Raw genomic sequence first — 12,717 nt, forward strand, 5'->3', positions numbered from 1 at the left:
TACACTTTCCATGACCAGTTTACCTCCAAGACTTCATTTTAAGACTTAGTATCAACTACGCACAGAGATATTCTGTGACAAGGTTCTTGGAAAAAAGACTAAGCTAAAAAGGAGGGAACCTTGGAACTAAAGGAGACACCGGTTGTCACCAAGTCCAGTTTACCAGTGAGAGCCCAGGGGACTCCATCATGCTTCTCATATGTCTATGTATGTACAAGACTGGGGTTTAAAATTCACTCTTTCTTAATATCACACCTGTAGCGTTCACTTCACACAAATTTTTCCTCTCCTATCACTTAGATTCTTGTTGAAGTATGTGCACATGTGTACAAGGAACCGCCTGGACACAGCGAATTGCTAACAGCTCTGACAGGGTCCCCAGGCATCACTGTCCTGGCTCACTTGCCTGTTCCGCTCATTTGGCTGATTCCTTCCTCATTTTCTCTTATTGACAAAAAATTATTCTCAGGAAGAATCTGGGGCCAATCTAGATGTGCTGGTGTCAGCGTACATCCCCATCCTGCACCCAGCGGCTCAGCTCAACAGACTGCACAGCCCAACCCAGGTGGCATCCTACCATTAAGGATCAGAGGCACTCAGCATTATCAGCTCCTGCTAATCCAGACAGCTGTTTTCCTGTTTACACCTTGCTTTCCAGATAGCTTAGGCTAGCTTCAGAATTTTAAAATTCACCTTAGGATGTCTCCCTTGTTGAGGTTGAGCAGCACATTGTAGCCCTGGAACTCAGCTTCACTGGCACAGAACACGCCCTTGTTCCTCAGGTCCTGGTACATTTCCTTCAGACTCTGAAGGCACTTGGTCATGTTCTCATTGTTGATCTTGGCATCAAAGGAGGACATAGGCTCCTCACACATGAAATGAGCACAGTGGATATGAAGTCGGGCACACTTCTCAATCAGGGACACTGTCACGGGATCACACAGATGCTGCTGCGTAATGTCCTGGCCACGAGCAAGAGGAGAACATTACACATGCACACATGATACGCACATGCACCTCACACACGTGCATGCGGCCTGGTATGCTCTCACACACAGCTTTTACACATGTGTGCCTCATATACACAGATCCCATGCACATATTCCCATGCAAAGAATCAGCTACTAGAAAAATCATGCTTATTTCCTGAATTTCTCATATTTCAATTTGAAACAAAGCCCATAAAGAACATTTTTATAGGACTTGGTAATGATTTCAAATAGTATACTTTTTGTTATTGATAAAATATAAGAGTACAATGACAAAAACTCTTTCACTTTGGAATTCAGATATGTTTTCTAGTTTCCTAATCAGAAGAGGCTGATACCTTCCGTATGCCCCGTGTGCGGTTCCACAGGAAGTCATACCAGTCCCGTAGGTTGCCATCCTTCTGGTCCATAATCTGGGTCACCAGGTAGTCCATGGTTCTGCTGAGGACTGCTGAGGGCCGCAGCTCATGTGGCAGGGGCTCTTCCTGATCAGCGGAGGAGCGGCTGTACTCCTTGACCGCTGCTGCGTGGTCTACCTGAAGACACAGAGTGGGGACAAGCAGTTGGGTGGCAGATGCTAGGCCAGCCTCCCAGCAGCTGTGCCTTAAGATAAGAGGGAAAATCACATACACACACACACACACACACACACACACTCATAAAAGATCAATACTATAGAATACAATTACTATATGTAAAATTTCTGATTGAAGCTGACAATCAAAATTCAAAGACAAAATAAATTTAGAAACATATTTTGAGGGTAAGTGGCCATCACATCGGGAAGCAGAGGAACGTTAAGTGAAGACACACCTGCGTGGCTCCAAGCACAGTCGTGTGACAGGTAAAGGACTTTAAAGCGCTTTCAAAGGTCTTAGCCATGCTCAAACACCAGACTAAGCCTGCATGGACCAGGAATGAAATAGAGATGACAGGGAGGGCTGGGGGGCACAGCAGCAGGGGCCTGGTGGGGCCAGAGCCAGTTCCCACCAGAGGCTTGGAGCTGTACATTCCACCTGCAAAAAGAGGCTGCCGGCATGTGGTGCAGGGCAGAGGCACAGATGTCCACAGGCCTGTGCCCTGGGAATCCACTGCAAGCTGTCCTCATCGTCCCCTGGGGCAGGAGCCCCGGGCTTCTGCCATGACAGCTGCCGCCTTCCTGGGGGCCCCGCATTGGGTAAAGGCAGCTACAAAAAGCCACCAGCCAGGAGAGGAGGAGAAGACCAAAAGCAAAACTAACAAAAAATAAAAGGACCTAAAATGGTGATTTCTGGGAAAACAATTTGGGAACATGCACTAGCACACGTTCAGGAACCTGAAGAAAAGTCATATCCTCTGATGCAGTTAACTTACTTCCTAGAATCTACCTGAAAAAAATAATCTAAACACCTCAGATGCATTACACACTGCATGTCCAACTGAATTGTTAATACAATTGGAAAATTAGCATATCTAACGACTGCAAAACAGTGAGTTTTGACAGAACCACATAAATAGTATGCTGTTATTTTAAAATGCTTATAAAGAATTCATCATACAAGAAAATGTTCATGATATCTAGAATACAATCTCAAATGTGCAAGACATAAACACAGGATTGAAATAAAATTGTGAAAATAAAAAAATGCAAAATAGTTTTTAATCAATGAAATAAATATGCATCTACATCTATACCTTAGGGTCCTGTGTGGCCCTGGCTCTTTACAAAAGATTGCTTAGTACATAACTTACAATACAAACAATTTAACGTGATTGTTAATAGTTACATCCTACCATACTCTAAAGAAGTAAAAGTCCCATATCAAGTATAACAATGTACAGAAATTCTGAAAGAATAAATCTCCCCTCCCTGCACATCCCACCTCCAGCCCAACAATTAATCACAGACAGTGGCCTGCAGGGGACTCCGGGGAACATGGGGCCCCACCTGGTCAGTCCCTGGGATCACTTCAAATACACTCAGCTGGCTCCGCGTCTCCCGCATGTACCGCTCTTTCTCAGGACACATGTCAGGGCACGTCCCAACAAAAGTCCTTGCTTTGTCCAGGTCAGTTCTTTTCACCCGAGCTAAATAACATCAAATAAATAGTAAGAACATAACACACAGTTACTAAGAATTCAGAGGAATGCGTTTTCATGTGATAAAAAAAATAAAAATAAAAACAAACCTCACACATATCACAAAAGAAAAGAGGTATCTGTAAAAGACTGGGCCCTAGGGAAAGAAGAGAATGGCCTGTCATGCCAGGGGGCAGGGCATCAAGGCCTGTGAAGACCTCCAAGGCCGCCTTGCCTCTCCAGGTGAGTCTCTTTGCCATACACCACAGGGAGGGGCGCACTGGGGGTTTGGGGCTCCCACAATGGCCTCAATAATAAACACTCACGCCGCAGCGTGTTTGTTAAAAGAATCAATCTCGTAAATGTAAATATTCAAAATGCGTGTATATCATTATTCTAAAACTTGCAGTATTTCATATTTTTAATATAATAGGACTCACATAATGGAAGTTATCTGGTCTTGACATTAATAGGTCACTATTATTATCCTCAGAATTAAGAGAGTTACAAAAGTATCTTTTAAATGAAATGGAAAGAACAACGTCACAACTCAAAATATATCCATCTTTTTTTTGGAAAATTCCAGTACCAAGTAATAATTTATTTGGAATACAAAAATCACCATGTCAGTGACAAAATTTATGATGGTAGCTTTTACTACAGTGTTAAAGAGGCACTAGAATTATCCTACTGATTTTGAAATGAGGAAAATCCTTACAGCTAAAATTAAAAAAAAAAAACTTAGCAAAGAGCACATGTGCCTTTTCCTTTTATTTTTTCACTGCCCATAGTTTTAATGTTAACAGAATGCTAACTTTTGGAGCAGGCAATTCACATGATTCAATAATCCAAAGATATAACAACATCCAAAATAGAACACATCCTCATTTTGCTCCCTCTCTCCTGACGATAGGTGTGAGCAGGTCCTTTCACATCTCCAGTGACCACTGTATGCACACATAAAGCAAGTATGCTAATGTATGGACATACACACACACTTTTCTCCCTTCTTTGTATACAAATGGTAGCACACTACAGACTTCCTGCACCATGCTTTCCTTACTTCACAATAAATCTTGATGAATTTCCATAAAGAAGCCCGTCTTCTATTAAACTGTTTACAATTTCACTGTGTGGATAGACAGTGTCCAATCTCTGCTGTCACAAATACCCTTATATATGAATCTCCAGAGACTCCGTCCCACCCAACTTCTGGGCCTACCCATGCTGCTTTCCCATATGATTGGCTTGTCCTGACTCAGGCTTCATAACTTCCTAAATCTTATCAAACAAGCAACAGCTGGCTTCAGTGGGCACTAGCAGCAGCCAGCCAAGATTCTCAGGTCGTCTTCACCTGGGAATCTCCAAGCTTAGGACAAGTAGCAGCCACCTCAGATTGTTTTATAGCTCTGGCAGTGTGCCCCAGGCAAAATATAGGCATGGGCTGACCTTAGCCTGCACTGCCTGGGAAACCCCAGTGCCAGTACACCCAGTGGACAGCTGCAGACCACTGCGGAGCACTGCCACCCTGCCCCAGCACAGCTGATCCTCCATGAAGGGTAGAGGTTAGTTGTAAGTGGTTACAACCAATCCTTCCAGTTAACCGGACTGGGTAAATCCCTCCCATTGATCTGCCAATAGCAACCAAGGCTCAAATACAAGGGGAAGGTATACTCAGCCTACGTGAAGGACACACCTCGAATACCTAGCTTGGGTGATAGGGTAGGCTGTGCCACTAGACTCTACAGGACATCTACTACATTAGGCCACACTACCAAGACAGAGTCAAAGCGGCTCTACCTAATACATAGAAACAAATACAGAGGGGCTGCCAAAACGAGGAGACAAAGAAACATGGCATAAATGAAAGAACAGAACACAACTCCAGAAAAAGAGCTAAATGAAATGGAGAGAAGCAACCTATCAGATGTAGAGTTCAAAACACTGTTTATAAGGATGCTCAAGGAACTCAGGACCTCAACAGCATAAAAAAGATCCAGTCAGAAACGAAGGATATACTAATTGAAATAAAGAACAATTTACACGGAAATAAGAGTAGAGTGGATGAAACCGAGAATCAGATCAATGATTTGGAATGTAAGGAAGCAAAAAACAACCAATCAGGACAAAAAGAAAAAAAATTTCAAAAAACAAAAATCAAAACAAAGATACTGTAAGCAACCTCTGAAACAACTTCAGGAGGTCCAAAATCCACAGGATAGGGGTGCCAGAAGGAGAAGAGAAAAGAGCAAGAAATTGGAAATCTATTTGAAAAAATAATGAAAAAAGAAAACCTTCCCTAATTCGGTGAAGGAAATAGACATGCAAGTCCAGGGAGCACAGAGAGTCCCAAACAAGATGGATGCAAAGAGGCGCACTCCAAGACACATCATAATTAAAATGCCCAAGATTAAAGATAAAGAGACAACCTTAAAAACAGCAAAAGAAGTTAGTTACCTACTGGGGAGTTCCCATAAGACTATCAGCTTATTTCTCAAAAGAAACTTTGCGGACTAGAAGGGATTGGCAAAAAATATTCAAAGTCATGAAAAGCAGGGACCTACAGCCAAGACTGCTCTATCCAGTAAAGATATCACTTAGAATCAAAGAGCAGATAAAGAGCTTCCCAGACAAGAAAAAACTAAAGGAGTTCATCATCACCAAACCATTACTATATGCAATGTTAAAGAGACTTATTTAAGAAAACGATGATCAAAACTATGAACAATAAAATGGCAAAAAACACAGATCTATCAACAACTGAATCTAAAAAGCAAACTAAGCAAACAAGAACAACGGAGACAGAATCATGGATACAGAGAGCATTTTCATGGTTGCCAGATGGGAGAGGGGTATGGGGAAATGGGTGAAGAAGTGAGGGGATTAAGAAGCACAAATAGGTAGTTACAGAAGAACCATGGGGGTGTAAAGTACAACACAGGAAATGGAGTAGCCAAAGAACTTACACACACAGCCCATGGACATGAATGGCGGCGGTAGGACTGCCTGAGGGAGTGGGGGTGCTGAATAGAAGGGGACTAAGGGGGAAAAATCAGGACAATTATAATAACATAATCAATAAAACATAATTTTTTTAAAATAAATACACTTTATTAAAAAAGGAACGTAAAATGAAAAATGTAACTGCATTATATCCATATCTACATTCACTCCCTTTGGAGGCTGGTAAACAACAACGACTACCTGTGGCTCATCAGAGGCCCTGAGGCTCAGCAACAGGGGAGCCCATGCCCAGGGGTGGCCCTGCCCTCGTGGCTCCCCAGAAGACTTCATGCCTTCATAAGGTTTTCTGGACCTCTACAGAGATGCAGCCACCATACCTTGCCGCATGATTCTGTCCCTCTGGTCCAGCAGGCGGTACTTCTCCTCCGATGTCTCGGCCACAGTGCCTATTAGCGCACTGAGGGAGGACACACACAACCCAGGACTCTCAGCGCCCTCGGAGCCCGATTCAAAAGAGTCTCCCTCAAATGGGTGGGCCTTCAGAAGACCTGGCTTCTTCACCGGAGAGCTGCAAAGAAAGCAATGCATTAGGGCCTTTTACTCATCTGGCATCTGTACCATTTCCACCTCCAAATGCTTCCCGTATCTTTCAAGATCTTCTCCTCCTCTGAAGCTGATAAACTACAAACACTGAAGTGAGACGAGCCGTGATAACGCTGGTGATGAGCACAAAGGTGTTACTCATATTACTCACCATGATTTAAAACGTTGAAATTTTTTTTACTTATTTTAAAATTAGCTGAGTCCATTTAAACAGCTACAATGAGTACGTACAGATTTCTAGATCAAAGAAATGAAATTCAGGTTTACCAAAAAAAAAACCAACAAAAAAACAAAAAACACAAATCAAAAAAAACCACCTTTGCCACCATGAGGAAATATCATGCCTACGTATTTTCATATATAACCTCATTTCAGTAGAAGGATGTACTAGAAAAAACGGCATTCTCTCTCAGCTTCCCCATTTCCAGCTGGCTCCCACAATTTTGTAAACTTGAATGTCAAAGAAGATATAAGAAGGACTGAGTGAGAAAGGAAAAAACAAAAGCAAATCAGCAACTAAATGGTTAACTGCAGAACAGAACATGAGGAAAACAATCCATCAGCGAAAATAGGTGAAGGATTAAACAGAAGACCCGTGGAAGCAGGCCTGCTGTGAAAGGAGAGGTAGGAACTCGAAGAACAGTGGGAAGGAGAGAGCAGGAGGGGAGGAGGGAGCAGAGATTCCCACACAGACAGCCCCCCACTGGCAGGCTCACTGTGATAAGCTGAACCTACAAAAAGCCACATTGGAAATTGCTAGAGTGGGTACTAGGAATACATGGTTATTACGGCCAGTTAGAAGTTTTCAGGGAAAAAGTGACTGCTTATACATTTATATGTTGGGTAGAATCCCATGACAGCAACTGTATGATGTGTGGGACCCAGTCCCATGCCTGAGGAGCTCCCGGGCCTCTTCAGGGCCCTGGCGAGTAGCTCTCACTGTCAATCCTTCTATGTCCTTCCCCACCTCCCATCCTTCCTGCCATGTCCTCCTTTCTGCCTCCCCCTCCCGGTCATGCCTTAGCCCCTCCTCAGGTACCAGCATATCATCCCACTTCCCTTTCATGCTTTGGCATGACCACTGTGAAGTCCCTCCTTTTTCCTGACATAAGAAGTCAAAGAACCCACAGGCCATGTCAAATACAGTCACAAGAACGACCAGGCGCACCTACCTTTTATTCATGAGGCTACTGGCTGCAGCCCTCCCCATGGGCTTGCTGAGAGGGGAGTGCTGAAAGGGTGCGTCCTCTGTGCTCGGGCCGGCCTCACCCTCACCTGGTTTCTTCTCCTTGTGGGAAAAAGTCTTCTTGTTGGGACCTGAGGGTGCAAGAGTCAGAACAGAGTTTATGACATCACATGTCCCTTGACTGGATTTTTCACTTTTTTTTGAGAAAGTAAAATTCTCCTGACTGTTACAGGAGGTTACAAAGGAGCCCAAGGAAACACTGAGACACAAGGATCCATTTGGAGCCAGCCCCCATTGGCCTTGCGGAAGGGTTCCCACACAAAGCTTAAAGGGTCCTGCACACAAAGCACTAGAGACTGTGCAAAGGATAACTGAAAACTCACTTATTTTCTTCTTGTGCCAAAAGATAGCCACGTCATCATGCAAATTTTTCCCCTTTTTCCTGGCCAGGGCTGCAGAAGCCTGGAAAACAGTCCACAACACAAAGTATGAGGCATCAGGAGAGCACAGGGAAGGAGACTCCATACTCAAACGCAGCCAGCAAAAGCCTGTGCGACAGAGCCACACTCCCCCCTGCTATACATCTGACCACATTGCTGGCCTCCAGCTGTGGTCCATTAGTCTTGACACTGTGCAGTCCTCACTTCCCTTACCTGTCTCACGTCTGATGTTTGCTCTTTTTTTTATTTTTTAATTAATGACCGTCTTATGATAGAACCCATAACCTTGGCCTCACTGGCATTTCATAAAATTCTCACCATCTGATAACACACACAATGGAAAGATACAGCCAAGTCACAAACACAAAAGCAAGCTGCAAAATGATACACATGGGATACAATTTATCACAAAACATACACAAAACCCATAAATGGAATATTATTCAACCATATAAAGGAATGAAGTACAACCACGCAAATGAGCCTTGAAAACACTATACTGACTGATAAAAGCCAGATACACAAGGACAAATTGTACGATTCTACTTATTTGAAATATCTAGAATATGCAAATTCATAGAGATGAAAAGTAGCTTAGAGGTCACCAGGGGCTGGGGAGGGAAATAAGGGGAGTTATTGCTTAATGGTTATTGAGTTTCTGTTTGGGATGATACAGAAGTAATGGAAATAGTGGTGATGGCTGCCACAGAATTGGGAAAAAACTAATAGAAATAAATAGCAAAAGCCCTAAAACTGTGCATATATTTTGGCACAGAACTTCCACTCTCAAATTTAAACAAAGGACATGAACTAATCAGAAATATATGCACAAAAATGCCCACAAGTAGAACACTGTTCAAGTAAGTAAATGAAGATAGAATGCCATGTAGCATTTAATCCCATTCTAATCTAGACTAATTGATTTCAGAAAACACTAACGATTGCTACATGAAGTTACCAAGAGTGTATATGGTATGATCTCATTTGTGTAAAAGCAATGTGACTACATATTTGCAGAAACATTAATCAAAATACTCAGCTGATATCTCAAAGAATAAAATTGTGGGTGATTTTGTCACCCATAATTTAAGGGAAAGCCCCTCCCATAGTAAATCAACAGGCAATACTTCCACCACTTAACAAAATTTATGAAAACATGCTTTCTCCTTTATAAATTTCTATAGAACTTTATTTTTCCCAAGAATATTTTTTGAAATAATATAGAAAGGTACATAATGTGAGTCTTTATATGCGAACAGCCTACAACTATGTTTTGCATAGATAGATATATGCATACAGGGTAGGGCAAAAGTAGGTTTACATTTTGAATATGCAAACAGAATTTATTCTTGTGTTATTTTTAACTATTGTATTACTTTCCATACAAATAACTGTAAACCTAGTTTTGCCACCCCCTGTATTTAACGTTAGAATATAAACCAAACATAAGCGGTTATCTCTGGAAAATGGGATTGCAAGGGGATTTCACTTTTTCTGTATTGTTTGAATGTTTACAGCAATCATGTACTATGACCAAACAAAATAGAACTCAAGTTTGGAAAAGTGCTGTGTGGTGACAGAGCCACACCCACACATTTCAGAGGAATCTGACTTCACGTGACTCACCACTGCACTCAGTAGGCATTGCAAACTTTTCACTAATGCCTCAAGTTATGAAATGGGCTCTTCTAGCTTCTCCAAAGTAAGAACAAAATATTCTAGAGCTTTCTTACATTCTAGTGAGCAAATAACTGATAAGATTAAAAAAACAGGTTTCAAAGTGACAAAGTTCACTCCAACTTATCACTTTAAAACCTACTTTTTTCACCCATAGAAATTCAGTCGGGAGTACTCACATGATCAAAGAAATACACCACCGCAAGCTTTTTGTTGCGCCTGGTATAGAGGCGTTGCACTTTCGCAATTTTGCCAAAATAGTTCTCCAGATAGGTCCTGTTGTTGAGATAGTCAGGAATGTTCTTACACTGGATCGCTGTGACTTCAGCCGGAGAGAAGCCCCCAAGGCGGTCTGTGCTCTCACTTCTTTTACTCTGACGCCCAGGAGTTCCTCTCAGAAAATCTAAGGGATCGGAGAATGGGAACAGAACTGTAGTAGATGTAATGTTTTCAAACAGGAGACACCAACTACGTAAGACAAAAGAAACTTCCATAGATGTGAGACCTGCTTCAAGACCCTATGGTATATTAATATCCCTAATGTTTACAGAGGACTTACCACAAAAATCAAGCTAATACCCAGGGAAATTTACCAAGAACTTGCCAGCAGGATTTACTGTATGCTGTACATTTTTAGAGCTCACCTTCCTTTTTATCTTTATTTTCAGTTTCTTCCTCTTTACTCACTCCTGGAAGCCGAGAAGGTGCCAGAACAGACTGACTCCCTCCTGGGACGGCCACATGATCACTTTCCCCAGACTCAACACAAGCAATTTCCTTTCTAGATTCCTTGTTGCCCAGACGACCAACTTCTTTATTGCTTTTGAAGACATCCTGTATTGTCCGACCAAACAGAGTGCCTCCCCGGGGTCGATTCAGGCGGACAGGCCGTTTATCGGGAGGATGATCACCCCTGGACAGAGGGTCCAACTCTTCCACTACATCGTGGCCATGTCTTCTCGGGGAGCGGTCCTGATCCTCCTTCCTTTTCAGTCCTTTCATGAGGCTGGGTAGAGGCTCCACCTGGGAAACAGGTTCTTCACATCCTTGTCTGACACCTGTTTTGCTAATTGGGAAAGGTTCCCCCAAAGATCCTGAAGAAGATGTGGGGAAGCTAGTGAAGCTACTATTAAGACTTCCAAATAGTGATTTAGTGCCTCTGTTCTCTTCCTCCACACTTTGGCTTGACAAAGCAGGCGTAAAGGGTGATGATGAATTACTACTATCAACTGGTTTCGAAAAGGTAAAATTTGATTTAGCGGCTGAACTTGTCACCTGATTAAAAGAAAATGGGGCCAGCCCCCCAGATCCACTACTAATTGGTTGGGAAAATGTGAAAAATCCAGAAGTAACTTGGCTTTGTGTTTTCTCTGGCTCGGATTCAGCTCCCAGTATTGGTCTGAACACTGAATTTTCCAGAGGTTTAAAGGAAAATTCTTTTTTCACAAAACCAGAGCTTGCTACTTCTCCAGTTTCTGGTCCAAAAGTAGAAGTACTTGGGAAAGCCCCAAGGTTGGGTGATTTAAAAGTAAATCCTGAGTTTCCAGGCACACATGAACTTGAAGGCCCAGAGGTAGCTACGAAGGCCGGAGTGTGTTCAAGTCCAGAAAAGAGTCCAACATTTGAGGTTTGCGAGAATCCTAATGTTGGTGCTGAAGAACTACCTGCTCCAGAAGACGTTGGAAAGCTAGATACCTGTGAAAATCCTGGGCTTTTCCCAGATAACGTACTGTTTTGTCCAAAAAGAGAAGGCTGACCAAATCGAAACGGTTGTTTAGTCTGAAATACTCCTATGGAACTACTGGAAGATGTTGAAAAAGCACTAGGTTGCTGCCCACTGAAAGGGTTAGGTGGGTTCATCTTCTGACCCAGTTATTGGAAGGTAATAAACAATCCGTGTGAAAAGCAGTCCTCTTCCTTAAACAGTCTGTTGAACTAAGGCGCTCCCCTTCATCTTCACATAAGCTGAAAGACAAAAATTCAGATCATCAGAGCTATGTGCTGCTGGAAGGCTAAGAAAAGAATTTTTAATCACATGTCACACTGAAACTTTCTAAAAGGGGCTCAAAGTAAAGTCCAAGTATTCTTATTTTCTGAGAGCCAGTGGGTTCTTTTTTTGGAGTATGGGGTTGAGGGAGGGTGGTACCAATAAATAACTTTGTTACAGAGGTTTACAGTGTGACTAAAAATCAAATCATTTTACTAAATCGATCAAATGTTAATTTTAAAAAATGAATACCATTATACTTTTTAAGTTAAGAGTTTCTCCTAACTTCTTCCAATCTCCATATCCAGATGATTTCACTGTAACACAGTTAAAACATCAGTGTTGCGGTGTCTCCTCCCACCTAATTTTTCTCCGAGTAACCATAGCACTAAAACACTTTTTCCTGACACAGAAATAAAATGTTTTTATACCGGGGCGGCTGCACGAACGAACGAGCTTAGAGGTAGTGAGTACTCACGCAGCGAGGCCGCCCAAGACTGAGGAGGGGCTGGAGCGTTGGCAACACGACCCCAAGTGGCATTCGGCGCCGTAGGTCCCCGCACAGGCCGCGCCCCCGGCGTCCCGCCGTCCTACTCCGTTAGCGACGCGCGGACGGGGGGATCAGAAAGCGACGCGGGAAAAAGATAGCCTCCGCCCAGCCCGCACCCCGCGCCACGATCACCGCCCGGCTCAGCGACGCCGCCGCTTCAGGTTACCTCTGCCCTCGGCTGGAAAGGCAGACACGGATCACGGCCGGCGGAGCCAGCACTTCCCTAAATGCGGCGGGCAGAAAAAGTGGTGGACCGACTTCCG

The 12,717-nt window shown here is 43.1% G+C and overlaps 1 protein-coding gene across 1 annotated transcript in view; it reads right to left on the reverse strand.

Annotated features, from left to right (window-relative positions):
- Window positions 1-12,688, reverse strand: part of MCM3AP (minichromosome maintenance complex component 3 associated protein) — a 42,307-nt gene extending 29,619 nt beyond the window's left edge. Inside the window, exons 1-9 of the mRNA XM_054579324.1 lie at window positions 12,383-12,688; window positions 10,562-11,882; window positions 10,097-10,320; window positions 8,184-8,262; window positions 7,787-7,931; window positions 6,389-6,579; window positions 2,917-3,056; window positions 1,328-1,525; window positions 694-962 (exon numbers count right to left, since the gene is read on the reverse strand). Of these exons, the coding sequence (XP_054435299.1) occupies window positions 694-962; window positions 1,328-1,525; window positions 2,917-3,056; window positions 6,389-6,579; window positions 7,787-7,931; window positions 8,184-8,262; window positions 10,097-10,320; window positions 10,562-11,777 (2,462 nt within the window). The 5' untranslated portion in view covers window positions 11,778-11,882; window positions 12,383-12,688. The remainder of the gene's footprint in view (window positions 1-693; window positions 963-1,327; window positions 1,526-2,916; window positions 3,057-6,388; window positions 6,580-7,786; window positions 7,932-8,183; window positions 8,263-10,096; window positions 10,321-10,561; window positions 11,883-12,382) is intronic.
- Between the last annotated feature and the right edge of the window lie 29 nt (window positions 12,689-12,717).

Source organism: Pteronotus mesoamericanus, unplaced genomic scaffold (assembly GCF_021234165.1).
Source record: "Pteronotus mesoamericanus isolate MK-2021 breed Mesoamerican mustached bat unplaced genomic scaffold, CSHL_Meso_final contig_116, whole genome shotgun sequence".
Lineage (NCBI taxonomy): Eukaryota > Metazoa > Chordata > Mammalia > Chiroptera > Mormoopidae > Pteronotus > Pteronotus mesoamericanus.